This window comes from Oreochromis aureus, linkage group 11, assembly GCF_013358895.1.
Source record: "Oreochromis aureus strain Israel breed Guangdong linkage group 11, ZZ_aureus, whole genome shotgun sequence".
In the NCBI taxonomy this organism is placed as follows: domain Eukaryota; kingdom Metazoa; phylum Chordata; class Actinopteri; order Cichliformes; family Cichlidae; genus Oreochromis; species Oreochromis aureus.
Genome location: NC_052952.1, coordinates 29,869,460 through 29,895,299, shown reverse-complemented (window position 1 = coordinate 29,895,299; position 25,840 = coordinate 29,869,460). Strand labels below are relative to the sequence as shown.

Below are 25,840 nucleotides of genomic sequence, written 5' to 3'. Positions count from 1 at the left end.
ATACAGCACACAAAGTAATATCAGCTGATTGTATCCAGAGCAGAAGAACCGATAAGTGTGATCGATAGGCAGGCAGACTAACGATCCCGGGGAATTGGACTACTGGGAACCAGTTCTTGATTCCCATCCCTCCTTCCACTTGTGTTAACACAGAGTGATTTTGTTTGATTTTTGTTGTCTTTTTTTTGTTTTTTGTTTTTTGACAACTCACCATTTGAATCAGGAGTTTGTTGACTTGCTTTATTTTCAACCTTCATTTCTTCATGTGCAGCTTCCTTGTCCTGTTTTACTGAGAGTTTAAAGGGTAATTGGAGTTACGTACCTTTCAAACAACCACAATTTTTGTAGACTTTGGGTCATTTTGAATGAACAAAATGTTTTTGCTCAGTGTTGACAGAATTCAGCATCTTAAATCCAATTTGATACATCATAGCTCTTTTTAAAAATGTCTTTTTTCTCTGGAACTTCGCCTTGGATTGTACAGGGAAAGTTTGCCTTTTATGTGACAGCACATATCTCAGTATCTGACCCACTGGATTTGCTTACAGTCTTTTTTTACTGTTTACTATTACTGAAGAAAACATCACCTAAACCAACATGACTTGAAACAGTAATCACATAGAGATGCAGACTTTGATTCACGTCAATAGCCCTGAGTTTTAGAAAATCTTTTTTTGATACACTGCATTTGAAAAGCTTAGCTTACCTGCTGATTGTGTTCATTTGTTAGTTCTTAATATGACCTTCTCCTCTGCCGTAATTACCGCCCTGCTGCTGAGTTTTTGGGACGTGTACACTGAGCAATAGCACTGTGTTTAAACCATAGAACATAATAATTATCATAATAAACTTCCTCAGTGCCCAGTCTGTCTTGTACCAGCTTCTGCTTTTTGCGTGAGAATGTAAGATGAGTTGAATCTTACATTCTTTTATGGCTTCAAACTGAATACGTGGTGTTCTTATCTACAAGTGACTAGAGACACTTCTTGTGGCTTGCACATTGAGAAATACCACAGAGCATCATAATAAACTGCTGCTTCATCAGTGTAACTCTGTCTCTTCTAACTAACCTCTGCTTTTGACATATACACTCACTGGACACTTTATTAGGCACACATTGATTGTACTGAGATGACATTGGCTTTGCCTTTATAACTCCCTTAATTCTTCAACAAGGTCCAAGAAATATTCCTGAGATTATTATTATTATGATAGCATCTTACACTTGCTGCAGATTTGCCAGCTGGAAATCCATGATGTGAATTCCCCACACCACACAGAACTAATAAGCCAATCACAAGGCATCAACTCATTGCATTTAGAAATGTAGATATATATAAGGAAACCAACTCCCATGCTCCCTGTTTTTCATGAAAAAAATCACAAAATGTTGATGCTTGTGGGGAAGAGAATCGATGTGTCAAGGCAAATAAGAGACTTTTTAAACCATGTGGAGCAGCTCTCACCATTAAAATCATGATAACTTTAGTGTGCTTAGTCAACTTTAGATTTAGTTGTGTTAATGCTGTAAAGCACAGGATTCTTTATTTCGATGTGCGAGACTCTTGTGGTCCTTCATGAAATTAGCACAAAGTATGTGGAAGCGGTTAAAAGCCACAAAAACATGCAGAAGCAACTAGAATAATAAAGAGAAACAGGAACATTGTTGTGTGAATGCTATACAGCATTTAAATGTAAATTCAAGCTAGCATTCACGAAATAGTGTTCCACACATTTTTTGGCCTTTAACTACTTCCACATACTTTGTGCTATTTTTATGGAGGACCACAAGAGAAACAACGAATCCTGTGCTTAAATAATAATATTGTGTAATATAATGTGCATCTGTAAATTCATTTCTGAATGTGTTTTTCAATGATTTTATTTATTTAAACATTAATAAGTAAGTTATTTTTTATAATTTAATTTAGAATAAAAACACTATTTATAAATCAATATTTCAAATGAATTATTCATCCATTAATAAATACTTAAATCAAAAATTAACCTCTGAATAAAAATATTTAACATTTAACTCATTTGAAAAAGTTTTTTCAAATTCCAAATTAAAAAACATATTTTTGAAATCTTTTTGAAAGGTTGATACTGGATTAAAATCTGGTGACTGTGGAGGCAATTTGACTATAGTGAACTCACATAGTGTTTTATCTGGCTGGAATCAGCCAAAACAATTGTGGGTACGGAGAGCTGGACAACAACAACACACAGGTGGGCTGTGCCATTTTTATTTATGCTCACTTGGCATAAATGACCCAAAGTGTGCCAAGAAAATGCCCCCCAAACCCTTACAGCACCACCACCAGGCTGAGCTGGTGATACAAAGCAGGATGGATCCATACTTTCATTTCAATCAATGTAAATGAATAAAATCAAAACTTTACTAACAGCACTAAAAAAGTGAAGTTGATATGATAACAATATGCAAAATACACAACATGAGACTTGAATTATAAGATGAACTTCCTGTTCTTCTCTGCTGCTCTGTAGCTGATATTGACACTGTGACTGATTAACAAAGTCCAAATGTAGAGGCCAGATGTCCTCCTTCCACATGTGACAGCAGTTCGAACAGTGTTGTTCTTGGCTTGACTAAAACATTTGTCATTCATATAACATAACTTAACAATAACTATCATTGCAACATGAAAAAAAAAATCTCAGTGCAGATACTTCAGGCAACAACTCTTTGATTTGAAGTAATGCAGTGCCCTCTGTTGACCAGTTATTAATATCATCATTAATATTATATTTTTGAGATTGAGACTATCCAAAAGTCCTCTGAAGTTTTACTGCAGTATTCAAACAGACAAAGCTTTCTTTTTGCAGATCCATCGGTTCTTCTCATTACAGCTCACTGATTTAAATCCTTGGTCTTTGACAGAGATTGCACAGTGACCATCAGAAGGAGGCTGGTCGATCCAGGAGCTGAGGAAAACAACAAATCTGCTCAAGGCTGATGGACACTGGTACACTGTAATTGATTTATCACAGATTTGGGAAATACTTGAAATTTATATTGATTCAAAGTGTCTCTTACTTATTATTCAGATTCCTTCCATCCAGCCACTTCCATTTCCCATCTTCAACTCTCAGACCAATCCAGTATCCTTTGTTTTCATTATTTTTCCAACTCTTTTCACTGACAGTTTTCTGAGGACAGAGAGAAAGTTGTCAGAGATATTTAAATGCTTTGCTCTAAGAAAGCTTTCGATCAAAAGAAATTATATTTTTATTTTCATGAAGTCTGTAATAAAGTGTCCCACAGTTTTCTCAGTTTTCTCATTACCTTTTCTTCTTCATTAATCACAACAGCTAAATCTGAAATCTTTCCTCTGCAGTTTTCTCGAGCTTCTTTCCAGGTTTTCCATTCACCACGGTTAGCATCATTAATTGCATAGCAGCTGGACTCAGCATGATCCCATACCCTCTGACAAGGGTTACATTTTCTGTCTGCAAGAATAGAGAACGGTTAATAAACAACATCAGTGCATATCTATGTTAAATTAGGTAATTTTGTACAAATATATTTGGAACATACTGTTATTTTCTTTGGGACAGTAGGCATCAATGCTGCATTAAGCTCGACTAACATTGAAGTCACTCCATGATGTCATCATCTGTTGTATTATTTCTGTTTTTCTTCTCTGTCTCCAGCTCCTTATTTTTCATTTTGAGCATCTGTGTCTCTGCAGTCAAATTTGTGATGTGTTTTTCTAAAACTGTGGAGACTATAAGGTTACAAAGGACAGCAGTTAGTTTTTTTTTTAAGTGGTTTGAATATATTTACATGTTTCTTATAAATTAATGCAACAATAACTGTTAAAAAAACACAATCAAATATAAAACATCACACTACTTTGCGTGTAAGTTTTAAAGTTATACTCACTGTAGATGCGAAGGACCATAATTAGTATTAGAATTCCCCAGCATGTTGCTAGTGATGGAAAAGATTTATTACAAGATGACTTCTTATATAGCAAAAACAAAAGTTATTTCAACAACCAAAATTATTCATAGTTTTCTTGAGAATAAAATGAAATGTGTCAAAGATCCCTAATTATTTAAGCATTGTTCTGTTATGTACAACCACAAAATACCTATTGGAGGCAGAAAAAAATGATTTAACATTAGACCAGACCTATAATCACAAAGAAAACTAAATCAGAAGACCTGAAGGCAAAACTAAGGCTAAACCTTGTTAAATGTAATACAGACCCCCAAAACTCAGAACACTATATATACAGAAAAAGGCAAAAATGTAAATAGAAAAACTGAAAACTCAGGCAAAAAACTCAGGGTTGATGACAGCTTTTGTCATTTCTGTGTTTTGTATCTTTGTGGGAGATATTACATCTTAAAAATGTTGTTTGAAAACCCTAAAATTCAGAAACATGGTCAAAAACTTGGATTCCATTGTATAATATTTTTATTTATTTTCAGTCAAAAGTTACACAGTTTTAAACATTTAATTACTTTACATGGGTACATTTCTGTTTTAAATGCTCTGTCCACAAATGGCCTTTGGTAAGAATTGCTTTACAGAGTCCAGGAACAGAGATTAACAAAATATGACCTGCTCACCTGCAAACTTTAGCTGCACCAATCAGAAGAAACAAAGAGGCATAAAACAGCTCATCAGACACTCTTTGATCTGAGCTTAGGATAAATAAGGATTATTTCCAACTATCAGTCATGCAAAGCTACACTATTACAGTCCAGCAGTCAGAGTATAGAGATGGAAATCAGTTGAATTACACAGCAGATCATCTGAGGAAAATCAGCCAATAACGTTCAGACTAAACCGACCCACAGTATTCCTTCTCACAGTAACCGGCTGTCTCCTCCTCTCTGTGGAAAATCTTCCCATCAGGCTGCGTCTTCCACCTCAGCTTCACCTCTTCTCTGATCCCTTGCTCCAGCAGCTTCTCCCTCACCTGAAACACAGTTTTCACACATTAACAGAAGCTCCTCATTAATCAGCCGTTGTTTCCGTAGTGAGCAGAAAACTTTGTTCGTGCTGTTTCTGGGGGTAATGAACTAAATGAACTGCCTGGTGATGAAACTGAAGTTTGTTATTAGGCCTCATTGCCTGTCATTGGGTCACTTCGTCTCCTCACAGTAATCTGAAATTAAATGACTTCTTCAAGTTAAGAATTAAAAAAGGCTAAATAACAAAAATCGATGGGATTCCATTAAATGAGCCCCGTATCTCTGCAGCTGTGTGCTGTCACGTTTCCCTGAACCTGGACTGCACAGACTCACTGCTCTCTATCATTTCACAGTAGTTATAGCAGTCTGTCCCTTGTATCGGGGCTAGTGTGTCCTCTGACCTGCTGCAGGATGGATTCTTGCACTGTGGGGTCGTTCAGGTCTGCAGATCCTGCCCTCAGCTGAACCTTCACTGACCTCGAGGCTCGAGAAGATTTGACATCTGCAGAGAAAGAAAAGGCCGAATTTCAATTCAATTTTATATATACAGCGCCAAATCACAACAACAGCCGCTGCAAGGCGTTTTAAACGGTAAGGTAGACCCTACAATAACACATATAGAGAAAAAAACAAGAAATCAAATGACCCCCTATGAGCAAGCACTTTGGCAACAGTGGGAAGGAAAAACTCCCTTTTAACAGGAAGAAACCTCCAGCAGAACCAGGATCAGGGAGGGGCGCAAGTGGGAGAAAGCAGTCTTACATATTTGTTTAATATGTGCATTGAAGGACATATCCTGGTCAAAAATGACTCCAAGGGAGGTTCCTCACAGTGTTACTGGAGGCCAAGGTAATGCCACCCAGAGTAAGAATCTGGTTAGATACCATATTTCTAGGATTTTCAGGGCCGAGTACAATAACCTCAGTTTCATCTGAATTAAGAAGCAGAAAGTTAGCGGCCATCCAGGTCTTTATGTCTTTAAGACATTCCTGCAGTTTAACTAATTGGTGTGTGTTATCTGGCTTCATGGACAGCTAGAGTTGGGTGTCATTAGCATAGCAGTGAAAATGTATGCTATGTCTTCTGATGATACTGCCTAAGGGAAGCATGTATAATTTAAAAGTGCTATATAAATAAAATTGATTTGATACTTTCCTTAGGCCATCAAATTAAGATAGATTTTATGTTGTTGGTTCTGAAGATCTGGATGGATATTTTAATGTATTCTTTATTTCTATTTTTCAAGACTTGGAGATTTGCCTTTTTTATATAACTTGGCCTACCCTTTTTAGTTTTGTTAATATTGGCAATAGTGAGAAGTACTATGGTTGGATTCAAATGTATTTAATATAGGGCATCTAATTAAGGTAAATGTCATGTTTTTAGTTGTTAGAATCTGATGAGCAATATTTTATTTTATTATTTGTTATTTTGTTTTCAGTTTTCCCCTGAGAGATTGCCACCTTAATGTGGTCAGGGGTTTGCGTGCCTCAGTGACACTAAGAGCTAGACCTGCAGAAGCTTAGCCTTCAGGGGGACACCCAAGTTGGTCAGGTTTTAGGGTAGAGGTCTGACAAAGTGCAATCCAATTACATGACAAAAACAGTTATTCAGAGCACCCCACACAACCCTTACCCCTTTCTCGCCTCTGTTGCCACCATGTGCCCCCTTTACATTTCTGTCTGGAGGAGGAGAGGAGCTGCAGAAAGGCGTGTAAGACTTCAGCTCTGCTTCCTGGTCCCAACTCTGGATAGTCATATTTTGGGAGGGGTTTAATAAATTTGTCCATATTTCTAGAAATGAGAGCGGCTCCATCCAAAGTGGGATGGATGCTGTCTCTCCTAACAAGACCAGGTTTCCTCCAGAAGGTTTGCCAATTATCTATGAAGCCCACATCGTTTTTTTGGACACCACTCAGACAGCCAGCAATTTAAGGAGAACATGCGGCTAAACATGTCACTCCTGGTCTGATTGGGGAGGGGACCAGCTAAAACTACAGAGTCCGACATTGTTTTGGCAAAGTTACACACCGATTCAATATTGATTTTAGTGACCTCTGATTGGTGTAACCGGGTGTCATTACTGCCGACGTGAATTATGATTTTAATGAATTTACGTTTACCCTTAGCCAGCAGTTTTAAATTTCCTTCAATGTCGCCTGCTCTGGCCCCTGGAAGACAATTGACTATGGTTTCCGGTGTCTCTAGCTTCACATGTCTGAGAACAGAATCACCAATTACCAGAGTTTGACCCCGGCGGGTGTGTCGCCAGTGGGGAAAAGCAGTTGAGACACATGAACAGGTTGGTGGTATACCTGGGGCTTCTGTTTAAGACTATGCTTCCTCCTCACTGTCACCCAGCCGCCCTCTTTCCCCAGCTGCTTGGGGTCTGCCGGGGAACAGGTAGCGGGGCCTACGCTATCTTCGGCTGCACCAGCTACAGGGGCCTGGCTAGCTACGGGTGACTCAAGGGTGTGAAGCCGAGTCTCCAATTCAGTAATCCCGGCCTCCAGAGCTGCAAATATGCTACATTTGTTACAAGTATCACTACTGCTAAAGGAGGCCGAGGAGTAACTAAACATCTGACACAATGAGCAGGAAAGTGCATGAGGGACAGGTGAAGAGGCCATGCTGCACATGAAGATTATACTATGAAAACAGAAGTTATCTAAAGGTTTTTAATTAAATTGGTATGCAGATAAGCTACTCAACTAGTACTTCCTGTTCCTGTGTTGGTGGAACAGGAACAGGAAGTGATACTCTACCGCAGAGAGAGCGAACACCAAATGACAGCGCCACCCAAAGGATCGACAGTGTTGTGCCAAGAGTGTCCAGATGAGCCCAGGAGGACCAGACCGTGCAGAAACACAGAGGACAGACTCACCTCTTGAGCAGAGGAAAGGGCGTTGTTCATTACAATTATGACTGTAGAAGGAGCCCGTTGATGCATCTATTGTGGCACAGTTTTGAGTGTCATCAGGCTGCCCGGGCCCCCACGGCAGGTTTGAGGCTGTGCTCAAGTTTGACCACGTCCAGTAATTTCTATACAGTCCAATCCAGGCCTGATTAGAAGATGTCAACATGTTAGCGGCCATGGTGTTTACATTTGAATCAATCATGCTGCTCAGGTCTATGTATGTCTGTCTGCAGTAAGACTGAGCATCAGGCCAGGTCATCAAGGTCGGCACCAGGATGATACTGCTACTCATGCCTGAAAGACAAAAGATCAGACGGATTCAGACCTGCAGCTAAAATGTTCAGTTTGTCAAACCCTGGTACCAAAGTCCAAAACACTCACCATTATAGCAGAAAAAGCTATGTTGTTCTGAGCACTGTCTTGTGGACCATGATCCATCACTAGATATTGTAACACACTCCCCAGTCCCTGGCTGTCCCGGGGACCAGGAATTAAACCAGGATGACTGAACTGGACCGAGGCGAGACCATTTCCAGCCGCTCTTGGAGAGTCCAATCCACACCTCTGTGCTCCCCGCCCATTTCTGGGCTTCCTGGATGAGAGCTGAGCTGTTAACGATGGCGAGGTCAACGTACTCATCTCTGCAGTATTGCTGAGCGTCGTTCCAGGACTTCTGCAGGTCAACGAGGTGGAGCTGTCTGACTAACTGATCAGACTGAAAATGGCAGACCATCACGTAACCTGAGAGAGGACACGAGTCAGTCAGCATGGTCACAGACTCACCTCAGCTCGATTTTACTCGTCAGGAGAATTTACAGAGATTTGAACAGTGTTGTGGTCTGTTAATAAATGTGTCCTTTAAAGGATCTGTAACTCGTGTACTGGTTAAAATGTGTTTTACAATGCCAGTGGACACCTACACACTGGTTTCCTGCTCCAGGGCCAAACTCACACATCAGGTTAAAAAGCTGCTTTAACAGTGTTAAGTTTGTTTTTCACTCTGGCCTTATTGCACATGTATTTGGATGATTTTTCCTCTTCAGTGTGCACAATAAAGGAAAACAACATGTTAGTGGTCGAGGGTCAAAGCTGAACAACATGTGCACACGGACGTGGTAAAAGCAGTCAGGATCTTTTTCAGCGAGCTGACGGGTTTGCAGTGTTTCAGGCTTTCAGTCAGATTTCTACACAGAAAATAAAATAAAGACGTGTTTTTCTCAGCAGTGCACACAAACAGAGCCACGTTCATGCACTCTCTCTTCCCTCCTGTCGTTCTTTTTTTACTCTTTTACTTCACTTTATACAAACTGTTACAAACTACCGACTATTAAACTGTCAATCAAACTTTTAACTGGACCCAAAGAAAGCTTTAGAAGTTTAGTTGACATGACAAAGATCTTTGGAGATTGTACGAGTGTTTCTTTGACTGCTTGAAACTCGTTTACAGACACCTTGAAAATAATCACTATGGAGCAGTTCAGTTTGTGCTTTCTTTGATTTTCTGATATTAAAAGTTTTATTCAAACTATAAATGAGGCGACTGAGATGAGTTTACAGACCTGAGAGCAGCAGGAGGATCAGTCCACACCTCTTCATGACTGAGAGCTGAAAAACTGTGAAAACATCCTCATGAATCTCATCTTCAGCTGCTCTATCATTATTAATCATAACACTTAAACCAGCATCAACAAAGAGGCAGATGTCTCTGTCATTCACTCCATTTCTATCCTAATCTAATGATTCAAACAAAATTATCAAACATATTTAACATTTGAAACGTTCAACTTTAAAAAATGGGCCGTTCGGTTTCAGGCTTCAGTCTCTGTGAGTGGAAGAACATGCTTCTCCTCCTGACTGGAGGTCAGCGTGTCTGCCGCATCATCAGCAAAGATGGACACACTTGGAAATGTTTGTGTCTTCATTTGAATCCAAAGCCGAGGTTTGCGAGTTTGCTTGCTGTGCATGTGTTTGCATAGATACAGCACTGATTCTCTGCCTGACCACTTCAGTGTTATTTGAATAATGTTGTAATTATTATAATTCTGACAAAACAGCGTTCAAGCTTGACTCCTCCAAACAAATCAGTGATGATGAAGACACAACCTGACACATTTCACATGTCAGTTCCAATCATAGAGAACAAATAGTTTTTACTTTGTTCTTTCTTTCTTTGTTTAGCTTCAGCGTGTTTTTTAATGATATTACAGTTTTAGTGCATCTCCTCTAAAAGTGCAAAACTTGCTTTGAGAGTCTCACACAGCACCACTTCCAAAGATGGAGGCTCAGTCAAATACAAATAAAATGCACTGATTTTAAAGTCACCACTAAATTTCACTGAAAGTAAGTAAATAAAATGTTATTTATGTAGCGCCTCACAATGTGAAGATCACAAAGTGCTTCACAAAGAAATACCAAGGAATTTAAAAGAAAAGATAATTTTTTTTAAATATCATTATTGGATGTGCTGCAGGTGATGATGTTGATACAAGACATACCTGTCCCAGTGATCACATGGTGAACGGTGTTGCCACGGCAGCCGGATGCCAGCTCGTTGCCCGTGGTGACGGAGAAGTCCACCTTTGCCAGGTGTCAGCATGGGTCTGTTCTGCTCAACGCCGGCGCTGCCGAGGAAGGTCCGAGCGCTCCTCTATTTATTTTCAGTTTTTAGTTTCATTCGATGGAAACTTTCTTCTTGTTAGGCCTTGGAAAACTTTACCATCCACATGACAGAGCACTCGGACTCATATCTGATGATGTGTAAGATCAAGAGAATATCAGAAATGATGGTAAACCTGAAGTCTGCTTTGGATTATTCTCTTCAACAATCAGTTGACAACATTTCAGTTTTGTGTTTTGAAGGTTTGAGTAATTGCAGCCACCACGAGTACATGAAAAAGGACTCGAGGTCTTTTTAAACCTTTATTTCCGTCCTGTCTGAGCGCAGCCCACAAACGAACATCATGAAAATGATTCAACAGAAAAGTACCCAGTTCTTATTTAAACTCGGTTTTCTATGTGAAAACTGTCGTTTCAGCTCTGTGTGACGGGAGAACATTACAGCCATGCGCTGAGTCCCCTTAGACAACAATGATGCTAAGTTTAGCTAGTAAAATCTGGGACTCTCGGCCATTTGACCTTAGAACTGAAGAAGCTTCTCGGATGAGAGGTGAAACGTCTTCAAGCAACTCAAAGAAGTCCAGACGCTTTTCTTTGCAAACTCCTTTGACTACGATGACCTGGATGACTGAGAACCTTCACAGACAGTTTTGTCTTATAATCACAAAGACACACTTTGTGTTTTAATTAGAGAAAGGAGAAACAGGAGGAGGACTTCTCCATCTACTGTCTGTCTCATTATTAGTGGTTTATACAGGATGAGAGCTCTTTAAGGACAAACTTCAGCACAACATGGTTGAGTCTGCGTCCTCGCCACAGTTCGCGGGCCAGATATTTGGTCAACCGTCTGCTCGGTGTTTCCTGAAACGTTTAAGTACGTTTGGCTTCACACCGAAAAACAGACCCAGCTTCGGCAGAAACCTAAACTAACTAACCGACCAAAGAGCCGCTTTAAATGGCGATATCACTAACGTCACGTAACTTTAAGGCTTTTCATTATGCTAACACTTATTCCGCTGTATATTTGAAGAGAGATACAAGCCCAGTGCTTACTTTGAAGATTTCTGGACCGCCTCACTTCGACCGTCCACCACTTTTCTTCAACCTTTCACTCGCAGTTAATCCTGGTATATGGTTGGGCATATCAAGGCTACGTCCACACGCACACGGAGATTTTCCGTTTTCGTTTTAAAAATAATCCCGTCACACGTAAACGCAGAAATGAAGGAAAACGCTGCTAGGAACATGCCAACGCAACAGGTGGCGATATATTCCTAACCATGTAGAAATGTTGGCCAATCAGAAGTCTAGAAGCCTCGGTAGGAAATAGTAAACAAAGATGGGGCATAGAAGCAGAACCGAGTCCTATGTGTGGAGGGACAGTAACTGTGTGTGTATATGTAAGCATTTAAACACTGCAGAGAGTACAATTAACAGTATTGTAGAAATTCATTTCACCGAAACAATAACGTGGCGCACAGTGTGACGTCAAAAAAGGCGCACACCTTTGACGCTGCGTTTTCTCCGTTTTTCTCGTCCACACGTAAATGCAAAAACGGAGTTTTCGGAAATATCCACCCTGGCAGGCGTTTTTAAAAATCTCCGTTTTCAGTGACCGAAAACGCCGTTTACGTGTGGACGAAAGGTGCAAACGCATAGAAAAATCTCCGTTTTCAAAAATACCCGGGTACGTGTGGACGTAGCCCAAATCTGCTGCTGCGCAGCTGTGAGCGCGCGCTAGGGGCTTTTATCCGTGTGCGCGTGCGTTCTTTGCGACGTCACTGGCAGATCAAAGGAATTTGCTTTTGCTTTGATCCGTCAGCCACGTGACAGGCAGCCAAACCCCACAAATAGGGGCTCTCACACACAAAAATTACTGCTCATCTGTTTGCAAATGTTCAACAGTCGGCATCCTCCAAAACAAGAAAATTCTCCCGCTGTTCTCTCAAACCCGGAAAATCAAATGTGTGATACAACCATGTCAACACGCAGCGAAAATGAAAATTCGATTGTGGTCACACCAGACCAGATAATGCCACCTATCAAGAGGTGCTTCGAAAGGCTCTCTGGGGTTCAGTGGAGCTTAATAGAAAATGGCGCATGCGACTCGGGGACCCTAGCGGTGCTTGCTGATATGATTTGTGAAATCATTCAGATCGCCTCTAGCAGAATCCTCAAAATTGCCCTTCCTGTTACTCAGGATTGCATGACGAAGGAAGATCCAGAGCCTTTAGATGCGGGGAAAATAATCCCGTCCCTCGGAGACTCGATCTCAGACGCCATCGCCAGCTCTCTTAATGTCCCGAAACAGCGACATGAGAGCGCTGACGAGCTGACACGGATGGTTGAGGAAGAGATCTCCGAAAAGGTAAGCTCAACAGTCAAACTCATTACAGAAAGCCCCGATCTCCCGCAAGACCCCGCCGTTTATGTTAGCGGGAAATGTAGTAATATTAAAAAGCTGCACCGCATGGTTTGTCACGCTGCCTCGTGCCTTAAAAGGTTTGTAGCACGTAAGATGCGCTGCCGGTGCGTGTCAAGCGGGTCTGATTCCGGTACAGAAAGTACGGATTCAAAGATATCAGTGCAATCAGCAATCACAGAGATTTCTGTGATTCTGTCATCAAGCAGCTCAGATGGAGAGATGACAGAAAAAGATAAAGATGAGGAAGAAACTGAGCTCCCAGACGAATCAGCTCTAACAGAAGAAGACAAAATAAAACCAGCTGCAGAGAGCCAAAGTATCCGAGCTCCAACGCCAGTAGAAGTGGTTGCAGCTGACATCGTAAATGAGATACTTGGGAACATGAATTCAAGCAGTGAAGAGCCCTGTGAGAGGTGTAGCTTACCCAAGCCTGCCTTTAATGCAGGATTAATTATCAACAAGGTGAGAGACCTTTTCTCCAGATGTTTGCCATCCACCTCACACTCAGGGCTCAAAGCACGCAAACACCGCTTTTCCATGTTTGCGAAAAAACAGTTTGAAAAAATGAAAAAAGAGCTGAGACAAGTAATAAAGGCAAACAGGAAATTTTTTGTTTGTCTAAAAAACATTTTCAAGTTCCACAAGTATGAAACAGTGCCATCCGATGAAAGTAGCCTCCCAGGGTCAGTCCCAGAAACTGGTCCCCAGAGTAAAGAGGCTCATCGAGCCCCTTCCCGAAACACGCTGCTTCGTTACATGCGTTCTTCTCCAGCCGACTTTGACGCCATTAGGTCAGACGTTAACCAGCTGTTTGACAAATTAACAAAGAAAGAAGAACTCTTCATCATCCATAAAACATTGGACAACTTCAGAAATAGTGGGGCAACCAGAGATTTTACCGTGGAGTTGACGGGAAAAGTATTTGATCTACTTATGACGGATCGACTGTATCAAATCCCCGAACCTCTAATGGGTAGATCCCTCTCAGATACAGTCATCTCCAGGACTCCACAACCAGCACATGGCTCAAAGCGTCCCTTTTCTGCTGAAGTCCTCTATGTCCTCGTAGAAGACGCAGTAGAAAAGTTTTTACAAAAGCTTTTACTCTGGGTGGAGAACGAAGACCAAGATCAAATGATTGAGGACAAGGTTTCTGTGGTGGTGGAAGACATTCAGAACTTTATTAAAAGAACAAGGACACCGACAAAGGAAACAAGCACAGAGTCAGATGGCAGTGGAAGAGAATCTGTTCCATCACCTGTAACACCAAAACCTGAGAGCATTTCCCCAGAAAGATCTTCTCCGGCACCGGATGAAACACCTGTAACACCAAAACCTGAGAGCATTTCCCCAGAAAGATCTTCTCCGGCACCGGATGATACACCTGTAACACCAAAACCTGAGAGCATTTCCCCAGAAAGATCTTCTCTGGCACCGGATGAAACACCTGTAACACCAAAACCTGAGAGCATTTCCCCAGAAAGATCTTCTCTGGCACCGGATGAAACACCTGTAACACCAAAACCTGAGAGCATTTCCCCAGAAAGATCTTCTCCGACACCGGATGATACACCTGTAACACCAAAACCTGAGAGCATTTCCCCAGAAAGATCTTCTCTGGCACCGGATGATACACCTCAAACACCAAAACCTGAGAGCATTTCCCCAGAAAGATCTTCTCCGGCACCGGATGAAACACCTGTAACACCAAAACCTGAGAGCATTTCCCCAGAAAGATCTTCTCCAGCACCGGATGAAACACCTGTAACACCAAAACCTGAGAGCATTTCCCCAGAAAGATCCTCCCCGGCACCTGATGAAACACCTGTAACACCAAAACCTGGGAGCATTTCTCCGCAAAAATGCTCTGCTAGCATTTCACGCTCTCTCAAGGATTCCTCTGACATGTCTGAGATGCGTTCTGTGTCAGTGTCATCTTCTGATGCTGAGAAAATTTCTGATGACCTCGCTTTTATCCTCATGATGAGAGTCGTCAAAAAATCTAAATCTAAGACCAAACAGTCTGTGTCTCTGTCAGAAGAACTACAGACGGTCATCAACCGTCTGAGAGATCTGATACAGCCTGAACTAAGCAGCACAGAGTCTGCCACAAGTCTGACAAATAACAAGAAAAAGTTCATCAAGAAACTAGCCAAATGCCTCATCAAGGAGTTTGGCTCCCCAGACAATGTCTTAAAGGCTGCAATAGCAAATGATTCGTCTTTTGATGAGGCTCTGATAAGGCATCTAAAAATCCGCCTCGGAGTCATCCCCAGTCCTCCCAAAAAGTCCAAAATTTCCAGGTTTTTTTCAGCTGTGGGAAAAGCTCTGCGAAAACCCTTTAGGTGGTTCACTAAAGCCAGAGATGATTAAAATGACCATCCTGGCTTTTCCCCGCCGCCCTGCTTCTTTTAACATCTTGAAGCAGAATTTTAGCACCAAATCCAAATTTTAACAACTGTAGTTCGCGCCATCTCGTCTCCTTTTGATTTCCATCCCCCCCAACCGGTCGCAGCGGATGGCCGCCCTTTCTGAGCCCGGTTCCGTTGGAAGTTTCTTCCTGTTAAAGGGAGTTTTTCTTCCCCACAGTCGCCTAGTGCTTGCTCAGAGGGGGATCATTTGATTGTTGGGGTTCTCTGTAGTACTGTAGGGTTTTGACCTTACAGTACACACAGGGAGGAGACTTTGTGATTTGGCGCTTGATTTTTAAAATATCTAATTCGGCATGAAATAAAAAATATCTAAATTAAAAATACATTCCAGCTTTGTTTGTGTTTTTCTTCTGTTGTCAAATATGTAGAAAGTGTTGCACATGTGATTTTAGTCATTTTACATCAATATGTAGCCAAAATGTGTCTGTTTGTGATCATGCTGCATCTATTTTTGTCTGATTTGTGTCTTTGTTTAGTCAATTTACATCTATTTTGTGGCCCAAATGTGTGGATCCTGTTTGACATTGCTATGTTTTGTCTTAATGCTTCACTTTGGTTGTTGATGTTTGTGCTCATTTTGATTCTAGATGTAGACCTGCCATCTGAAAATTAGCACCTAGCCCACTTGGAACATTTTTTTTTAGTCCAGGGGTTAACACATTTTTTTATTTCAAAAAGGGAAATACCTCGGTTACTTTACTACTGACCAAATAAATGATGATGATGACATATACAGATAATGATGTAAGCTCTATGTGCAGGCAAGTACTGTTTAACACAAATTCAGCTTTTGTTCACTTGCAGTTTAAGTGATTTTGTTTATTTATGTTTGTTGCATACTGTTATATACTGCCCCCTTGTGGTCAGGATACCTAAAGGGGGTAGTGCCAGTCAGATGTTTGTAGCTGTGGGTGTTTGGACTTTTAAAGCACTTTTAAGAAAGTTAATGTTCACTTTTAGAGAACGACTGGATGGCTCTAGTAACAGTGTAATTTTAGCACCCACAGATCCGACAGTGAGTGGTTCCTGTTACTCATGCAGTCTGGGGAAGCACCGGTTGAAGTGTTTGTGTATTTATTGATTTCTTTTAAGTCACTGTGTATTTTATGTATATTATGGTTTATAAGTTTATAAGTCCTGTCAACCCTGTGCTGAGAGGGCTGTGCTCATCCATCCGTCCTGTTCTAATAAAGTCAAATTTCAGGAACACCTTCTTTAGATCTGTTCAGTTTTATTCATGTAGCACCACTTAAACAGTCAACAAATCTGGACTCAAATGATGTTATATTGTAAGGTAAAGACCCCAAAAGTTAAAAATGTTCACACCAATGTGAATTGCATTCAGTTCATTGATGAATTGAATGCAATGTCAGTACTCAAAGGTGAGTGGCTATAACTGACTACATGTGTGTACTGTATCATGAGTGGACAGACATGGATGTAAACCACACCTTAACTGTTTGGCTGAGGCAGTGATTCTAACTTAGAGGTGCTCTGGATATTATTAAATGTGAACATATTGTTAAATATCACACTTTTTCGTTGTCAAGTGTTTGAAGAAAACACTTTGGAGCCACTTGAATGAATGTATATAAAGGCATTTAAATGAGGACAAACTGATTTCAAGGAAATAAAATGCATAAATTTGAAAGTTTGTGAATGATTTTGTGTATCAGCTGTTTAGTCGTTCTGTGGCGAGATGGATGCTGTCATTGTCACGGTTCTGGGTCACTTTGACCCAGCATTTTCAGTTTCTTGTGTTTTGGTATTCTTCTGTATTATGATTTATGTTTTGATTCTTTAGTTGTGCTGTTTTGATTATTATTATTCTAGGTTTCAGTTTGGTCCGGGTTATGAGTTCTTAGGTTTTGTTCTTGTGCCCTCGTGTTTAGTGTAGGTCTAGTTCAGTGTCAAGTCTACGTCTTTGTGATTTGTTTCTTGTTTCCTGTTTTACTTTAAAGGTCCATGTCTTATGTCAGTGTATTCAGTTTTACTTCGCCCTGTCTCGTTAGCCATAATTTCTCCCAGCTGTGTCTCCCTCCTGCTTCCTATTCCCTGATTACTCCACTGTGTATTTTAGCCCTGTGTTTGCCTTTGTGTTACGTCCCTCTGCAGCCTCTAATCTCCTCAATGTTTTCAGCTGGTGCTAATTGGCCACACCTAGTCAGGTGTGGATAAAAGCATAAATGAGGCAAGCTTTCCAGAGAACTCACTTGTCTTTGCCTTGGTGGCACCAGCCATTTTAGCCAACCTGGTATTCCATTTTAAGATAAACCCTCTTCTCACTAACACTCTGGTATTCTTCTACTTTTCTATGTTGTGGCTTTTGAGCCGGGTCGTAACATAAGTGGGAGCTCGTCCGGGATCTTTGGACATTTTAGTGGAGACTGAATATCAGTTTTTTGTATTGCTTTTAAGTGGGTGAGTGATGGTGTTCACTGTAATTGAGCAAACTCTTTAGTGTGTTTCAGCTGGGTGGCTGTGCTGCCCTTCCATCGAAGCACTTGTTTATTGTTTTGCTTTGTTTTAATTTATGTTTGGTGGTTATCCTGGGTGGGGGCACGCTTCAGAGTTTGGTAGGAGACTATATCTCTGGTCTGCTGCCTGCTCTCGAGTTCGCATTCAAAGTTGCCTCGAGCCCGGTACACCACTGAAGACTAGACAGGTCAAGTTTTGTTTTTAGCGTTTTAGGATGGGAGTTGCTCAAAGTGAATCAGTGGCACCAAACTTGGCAGGAGGTTTGAGACCATTCATTAATAATGGTCTTGTAGCTGAGGCAGGTAGGTCGTTTTTAAGTTGGCATAGTGTGTACACCGTGTGTGCCTCTAATATGTCAGTGTTGATGGATGCTAATGAGATCCTCATGAGGTGAGTGTTTTGTGCTGTGACCTTTAGTGTTGTGGGGAATATGGCTACTTTTGTTGGATCACTTGTGAGTGTTGTTGGCCAGGTGATGGCAATAACACTGTGGGGTGCTGAGCCACCCTTGATGTGATCATTGTGTGGCCATAGCTCTACATTTTGTGGTTGGTCACTAGTGTGCTTGCTTTACTGAACCTTGTGGATTAAAGTAACTTGTTGTGGTATAAGGCCACTTGTATGTGACCGTTTGTGTGGTGGAGACAACAGATTACTTGGTTGTGATTATTTGTTGCTACTTTTGGTTTTGTGTTGTAGCAGGTCAAGTAATCATTTTGGGTTTGACTGTTGTGCTCCTTTGTGTTGGTCATGTGTTACTTTGTGTGTGTTCAGTGTGGCGACTTCAAATCCTCATGCAGGGGCATCCATGCTTAAAGATGCCAACTATAATGTGAACACTGTGCTTCTGTTAGCTTTTACTTTTATTCCAGGTTTGTGGGTCAAGGACCTGAAGGCTTTAGAGGGGCTTTTAATAAATTTAGGGGTCCTAGAGGAACCCTTTTAAGGGAGGAGGTGTTACGTCCCTCTGCAGCCTCTAATCTGCTCAGTGTGTTCACATTATCTGTCGTGTCGTTAATGTTTGGTACCCTCTTCTTGCTGTTTGTTTGTCTCGTCTTAGTTTCAGCTTTGAGGTTTTTGTAAGTGTTTATTTTCATGAAGAGTTTTTCCAGCAATAAAAGCTGCGTTTTGAGTCCAAGTCCCGTCTCTGAGAGTCCTGCGTTTTGGGTCCACCATTCCTGCCTGCCACACAGCCTGTCTTGACGGTCACTATATTTTAGGATAGTTTCTGAGTTGAGGAGAATAAAAGAATATTTAACAGTAACTGTACCAATGTTGTTGTGTACTAAGCACAGATTAATTTATAAAGTTTTAATTTATGAATGTTTGAGCAAATGGTGTATTAGGTTGGAATTGTATAGAAATTTACATTTAATGAGTTACAGTAAAAAGAAGTGCCTGTAAAGGGTAATATAAACAGAACTTTTTCTATTAATGGAAAATATTAGTTAACAATACAGAAAATGCACTGTGAATAAAGAGAATTTTCCCTTTTATAGCTGAAGGAAATGTCTAAATCCTACAGAGAGTATTCTGTAAATACTTAAGAAATTTATTTTATCATCATTTATGGAAAAGTCAGTCAATTTCTGTAAAAAAACAGAAAATTACCAGGACATTTTGTGGTTTTTACAGTGTAGATAAGCTCCATAACATCAGAGTTTGAATATAGAGAGAACACAGCTGGGGTCACTTTGTTGGGATGATGATGATGATGCCGGGGTTAATACTGCTGCTTAGTAACAACATGATTGGCTGATCCTCTTACTCATCTCCAATGACTTCAGTTGGATGAGGATTTTAAAAGGATGGAGCCGTGACTAAAAATGTATACTTATATTAACCTCCTAGGACCTGGCGTCCACATATGTGGACATCATGGTTATTTAGACCCAAATGCTCAATTTTGCTCTACAAGGGCCTGATATCCACTTACGAGGACATCATACTACCACTGTTCTATCGAAATTCTAAACGAATATCCTCATTTGTGGCTCTCATTTTTCTTAGAAAAACTGGGTAAAAAAAAAAATCTAGTAATTCTTTGTTTTTACATTCATTGGGCCCCAATATGCCCAAATATCAAAGAGAAATTAAAAATGCATGCTGTGGAAGAGTTCGGGTCTTAGGAGGTTAAATGCCCCTGCAGCAGTGACCCCGCCTCTCGCCTTATGACAGCTGAGATGATTTTGTGTTTCCTTCTGTGCCTGCATGACGTCTTCAGTATTTCAGCTACATTTGACATCGGTGGGAAAGTGCAAAAGTAAGCATAAATAATACTACAGCACTTTCAATACCAGGTAGGGGTACTGCACTTGTGGGGCATTAATGAGCAGCGTGTGGGCTCCACTGGACTGTCCTAAAGCTGACTTCAAGACCATCACCAGACTGGACACAATGGGAGAAGTGGTTGAAAGATGCACAATAAAGACCTTAGAAGCCATCATGAACAACTCTGAACAGCTCACCTTATAACAGCTTTATGGGACCTGGAGGACTCGTCTGTCTTCGTTGTTAAACAGGGAGACACAGATAATCAGTCACACCCGCGGCCATCAGGCTTTTCACTCCTCATACAAATAGTGAGTCGTGAATTCCCCTCTGGGATCAATGAAGTTATTCTTAAGCTGTTGTCTGGCAAACTGCTGTATGGTGTTTCATCTCTGGTGCTTCATAAAAGCTGTTACAGACTCCACTGTTAGATTATGTGTTATCATAAATGTCGACATGAGCTGCGATTAGTTTGTGGAAACATGAATTTTCCTTTTAACAGCATCCTGAAGTGAATGGAAGTGTAGCTCATTTGCTACATTTAAAGGGCTTTTATTTTGAAATCCAAAATCAGATTGACTTGATAATAACATGGCCCCAGTGTGAGGGTGTGTACTGGTGATAAAAAGTGAAATTAGAAATTCTTTACTGAAAATAGATGATAAAATCTTATCTAAGATGAGAATCAGTCCACAAATAATCTCACCAGATCAGACAGCTTTCATTTCAAACCAGCACTCTAGTTCAGATGTCAGAAGGCTGTTTAGTATCGTCTTCTCGTCCCCATCCTAACCCATCCCATCACTCAACTCAGCGCAGTTTCTACTGAAAGTACCCTGTGAAAAGCCAGAGCACTGTCCTTCCAAAATGTCAGCGTCATCTTCAAGACATGACAACAGGTGTGACAACAACACCCAGCTGTTGGCTTTGTAAGTTTCTCTCTCTTATTCTTGGCCCTTAATTTCCCCGCTTCTCCCCGTTGTTCCTGAGTTTTAGCGCTGTAAGTAAAGGAAGCCGATCAGAAATGTTGACTGCAACCAGGCGGAGGAGGCGGGATTTAAGCTCTGCTGTGTCACACGTGGGCGTAGGCTATGATGTAAGCCCCCAGGACAATTCACTGGAAAATTGTAAATAAACATGCAGGAGCAAAGAACAGTGAGTCCTGACAGGGTAATAGATCATCTACAAACACATACTCACTGTATTTCAGAGCATCACTGCTATTCTGTCTCTTCATTAATGGATTTAACTGAAAGAGGGGGAGGTGGACGTTTAACAGTGGCATTACAGCACATCACATAATCATCACATACTTGGATTACAGCACATCGAAGGGCTGCCCCGGCAGTGAGGCCTATCATCCCCCCTTATGCTCATTCTTATTTTCTTAAATCCCTTACAACAGCACATGTTCATATTAAACATTCCAGATAATGAGTATGTGAGCCAAAGATCAGGCTTCAGACTGCTCCACAAAGCCTCTGTGACGTCAAAGGGAGCAGATATCCCTAATGTGATCATCTTAGGAGTAACATTCACAGGAGCAAAGGAACAAATGCAGAAATGTCCAGTAAGAACGTTGCACTTCTCCTGTAGTTTACATAAACTTTGATTATCTCAGTGTGATGCGTTCAGGGTACATCTGTAGTTCCAAGCACAAAAACATGGGTTGCGCTCTTCTCAAATGGGACTGCTGAGATAAATGAGTCTTAACAAACATATGTTAAAATGTGTTTTTAGCCACTCTGGTGGAGTCGAGAATAAAGAGGAGGATAAATGTGGAAATGAGTGGAACAGCGCCACTCCATCATAATATTCCTGCAGACACTGGAAATCCAGGAAGGGAGGGCACATGCGAAAACACCAGAGGCTTTGAATCCAGCCAATTTTCTGCGCTTTCAGAAACAAATGTAATCAGAAAGCACAGAGTTTGAGTTTGCAGGTGCACGTGGGCTAAAGTCCAGCCCACACAGGATCAGAGCAACACCAACTATAAGCTGTTCTTCTGTTGTGTGTGTCACTTTCTATGTAGCAGTGATCTTTTTTAATATTATATTTTGAGACTGAGACTATCCAAAAGTCCTCTGAGGTTTTACTGCAGTATTCAAACAGACAAATCTTTCTTTTTGCAGATCCATCGGTTCTTCTCATTACAGCTCACTGATTTAAATCTTTTGTCTTTGACAGGGATTGCACAGTGACCATCAGAAGGAGACAGCAGGTCGATCCAGGAGCTGAGGAAAACAAGAAATCTGCTCAAGGCTGATGGACACTGGTACACTGTAATTGATTTATCACAGATTTGGGAAATACTTGAAATTTATATTGATTCAAGCTGTCTCTTACCTATTATTCAGATTCCTTCCATCCAGCCACTTCCATTTCCCATCTTCAACTCTCAGACCAATCCAGTATCCTTTGTTTTCATCATATGTCCAACTCTTTTCACTGACAGTTTTCAGAGGACAGAGAGAAAGTTGTCAGAGATATTTAAATGCTTTGCTCTAAGAAAGCTTTCAATCTAAAGAAATTATTTTTATTTCCTGAAGTCTGTAATAACGTGTCTCACAATTTTTCTCAATTTTCTCATTACCTTTTCTTCTTCATTAATCACAACAACCAAATCTGAAATCTTTCCTCTGCAGATTTGTCGAGCTTCTTCCCAGGTTTTCCATTGATCACGGTCAGCATCATTAGTTGCATAGCAGCTGGACTCAACATGATCCCAGCCAGCCTGACAACGGTTACATTTTCTGTCTGCAAGAATAGAGAACTGTTAATAAACAGCTTCAAATTAGGTAATTTTGTACAAATATATTTGGAACATACTGTTATTTTCTTTGGGACAGTAGGCATCAATGCTCCATTGAGCTCGACTAACATTGAAGTCACTCCATGATGTCATCATCTGTTGCATTATTTCTGTTAGGTTTTTCTTCTCTGTCTCCAGCTCCTCATTTTTCTTTTGAGCATCTGTGTCTCTGCAGTCAAGTTTGCGATCTGTTTTCTAAAACTGTGGAGACTATAAGGTTACAAAGGACAGCAGTTAGTTTTTTTTTTAAGTGGTTTGAATGTATTTACATGTTTCTTATAAATTAATGCAACAATAACTGTTAAAAACACAATCAAATATAAAACATGAGACTACTTTGGCCTTACACACCTGAGATCAAAGTGTAAGATTTAAATTTATACTCACTGTAGAATCGAAGGAGCATAATTAGTAACAGAATTCCCCAGCATGTTGCTAGTGATGGAAAAGATTTATTACAGGACGACTTCTTATCTAAAAAAAAAAAAAAAAAAGTTATTTCAACAACCAAAATTATTCATAGTTTTAAAGTCTTTAGAATAAAATGAAATGTGTCAAAGATCCCTAATTATTTAAGCATTGTTCTGTTATGTACAACCACAAAATACCTGTTGGAGGCAGAGAAAAAATGATTTAACTTTAGACCAGACCTATAATCACAAAGAAAACTAAATCAGAAGACCTGAAGGCAAAAATAAGGCTAAACCTTGTTAAATGTAATACAGACCCCCAAAACTCAGAACACTATATATACAGAAAAAGGCAAAAATGTAAGTACAAAAACTCAAAACTCAGGCAAAAGCTCAGGGTCAGTGACAGCTTTTGTCATTTCTGTGTTTTGTATCTTTGTGGGAGATATTACATCTTAAAAAATGTTGTTTGAAAAACCCTAAAATTCAGAAACATGGTCAAAAACTTGGATTCCATTGTACAATATTTTTATTTATTTTCAGTCAAAGGTTACACAGTTTTAAACATTTAATTCCTTTTAATGGGTACATTTCTGTTTTAAATACTCTGTGCACAAATGGCCTTTGGTAAGAATTGCTTTACAAAGTCCAGGAACACAGATGAACAAAAATATGACTGACATATGGTAATTTATTCAAAACTGTTTTATGAAAAATCTATATCAACAACTTATAATATTCAATTAAACATAATTTTGGAGGCTGAGGGGTCTGAAAAATGCTTTTGCCATTATGTAATCTGTAATTTCCACAAAGTATGCTGATCAGTGTAATTTTCAATGATTGAACTGTAGTAGAGACGAGCAAACATATTGGTAGATCTGAGAAGAGAGAACTTTTGTTATGAAAATGATTTTAATCTTTTATACATGATTGCATTTGAGCTTATTAAAGAGCTGTGGCTCCTGGTCAAGTGAAGGTCAGAAACTCTTGGCAGGCGTTAAGGATCAGCCAACACACGGTGAGGAGGACAGGAGCTCGGAAAGGAATGGCAACACACCTGCTTACATGACATACGCCTGGAGTGATTTTTTATCTTTTATTACTTATATCCTTTAGAGGTAAGATTTAAGTTTTTATCATTTACACCTTATATCCTTTTGAGTAAGTCTTAAGTTTCATTTATGTTCAGTTTGAGTAAGTTTCCTTCATGATTTGAGTATCATCATTTGAGTGTGACATTTAGCCTAGAAATCACACAGAGTTCAGCTGTGTATGTGCACAGGCCTTATGTCTGGCTAAGACGAGAGGTGTGAGGTGAGCTGGGGTGCAGACGAGGTCATGACACATACATAGCCTACACAGCAGACACTCACATACACACACACACACACACACACACACACACACACACACACACACACACACACACACACACACACACACATACACACATACACACCATACGAGATCTATTTTGGTAGGTAAGAAGTGAAGATGTGTTTTTGCTGCAATTGCAAATTGTGCCGGCATATTGTCAGATGCTTACAGGAAGTGCACCTGATGTTCGGGGAGATAAGGAGGCGCTCATGGTGCGACACCGGGATGGAGAGGAGACGTAATGCTCTTTAAAACTATGTTAAAGTTAGCAGGAACATTTTGTGGTTTAGATTGACGTAAGCTGTATTTTGTCTGTTTTTGCAAAAGAGGGGGCTTTGTTGTTGTATCCATATAAAACCTTTGTCTAATTATTGTAAGTTCAGTTCGATTGCTGACTTTGCCCAGCTTCGGACTCCACGCGTGTAATCAATAAATCTTTGCTTTGATCACATCTTCGGGACCAGAGTTGTTATTTGCTTGTGAGCCCTCCGTACTCCTTTTCTCCAACTTTTGAACCTTAACAAGGCAGATCTGATTATAGACAGAATTACGTATTACTTCAATTACCACAGTTTCCTCACAGTAGTAAACCCATTAGTGCAACACCTTGATGCACGAGCGCCAGTCAATGAAAAGTTATAAATGCTGTTTTAGCAAAGATCTTTCCTGCTGTTTCAGCTTGAAGAAGGAAAACTAAAGTATTACAGGAGTCTGTGCTACAATATCTCCCGATCTGTCTCAGCTGACTGCATGTCTGACCATGGTTTCATCAATGATCAGTGGTCAGTATTCATTACAATATGCGTATTGTAGTCAGTGGTGCTAGTTTCAGTCATTATGCAAATGTAGTGTTTTTAAGGTTGGAGAAACCTGCATTCAGCTGAGAATGAAGAAGTCACTTGGATGAGTAATGAAACGTTTCTCCCCATGAAAACGCGACCTCCAGATGAACAGATTCAAGTTTTTTGGATTTCCTGATTGAGCATGCATCAAGACAAGATTGTTCACTGTATTTTAATTATTTTACGATTTCTTTTCATCTTCTGTTCTGCTTTGCCCTCAATTTCATATTCTTCTGGACAAAGGCCTAGTTTCTTTCTTTCTTTCTTTAAGAGGGAGGGGAGAGAATTTTGTCATGTTTCGTATTGAA

General features: G+C 40.3%; 2 protein-coding genes and 1 pseudogene across 4 annotated transcripts; 1 reads left to right on the top strand and 2 right to left on the bottom strand.

The window, feature by feature from the left end:
- Positions 1-2,238: 2,238 nt before the first annotated feature.
- LOC120442736 lies at positions 2,239-4,509 on the bottom strand (annotated as a pseudogene).
- Positions 4,510-4,590: 81 nt separating this feature from the next.
- On the bottom strand, positions 4,591-11,687 carry LOC120442534 (macrophage mannose receptor 1-like). Of its 3 annotated transcripts, XM_039619133.1 has the most exons (7): positions 11,536-11,687; positions 10,362-10,613; positions 9,426-9,479; positions 8,248-8,607; positions 7,834-8,160; positions 5,352-5,452; positions 4,591-4,955 (listed from the first exon to the last, which is right to left on the bottom strand). In XM_039619133.1, exons 3-7 carry the CDS (start codon positions 9,460-9,462, stop codon positions 4,818-4,820), a joined length of 963 nt encoding a protein of 320 aa, XP_039475067.1. In that variant the 5' UTR covers positions 9,463-9,479; positions 10,362-10,613; positions 11,536-11,687; the 3' UTR covers positions 4,591-4,817. The 3 variants fall into 3 exon arrangements, with proteins under 3 accessions (XP_039475067.1, XP_039475068.1, XP_039475069.1); XM_039619134.1 differs by lacking the exon at positions 9,426-9,479; XM_039619135.1 differs by lacking the exons at positions 10,362-10,613; positions 11,536-11,687 and adding an exon at positions 8,787-9,050.
- A 664-nt stretch (positions 11,688-12,351) lies between these two features.
- On the top strand, positions 12,352-15,653 carry LOC120442675. Its single transcript, XM_039619647.1, has one exon. It carries the CDS (start codon positions 12,377-12,379, stop codon positions 15,278-15,280), a length of 2,904 nt encoding a protein of 967 aa, XP_039475581.1. The 5' UTR covers positions 12,352-12,376; the 3' UTR covers positions 15,281-15,653.
- The last annotated feature ends 10,187 nt before the right edge of the window (positions 15,654-25,840 follow it).

Coding starts and splice junctions, on each gene's coding strand:
- LOC120442534 (XM_039619133.1), bottom strand. CDS start 9,462: ATGAAGAGGTGTGGACTGATCCTCCTGCTGCTCTCAG. Junction 8,161..8,247: donor TAGCTTTTTCTGCTATAATG/GTGAGTGTTTTG, acceptor TTTGTCTTTCAG/GCATGAGTAGCAGTATCATC. Junction 5,453..7,833: donor CCCTTTCCTCTGCTCAAGAG/GTGAGTCTGTCC, acceptor CTTTCTCTGCAG/ATGTCAAATCTTCTCGAGCC.
- LOC120442675 (XM_039619647.1), top strand. CDS start 12,377: ATGTTCAACAGTCGGCATCCTCCAAAACAAGAAAATTCTCCCGCTGTT.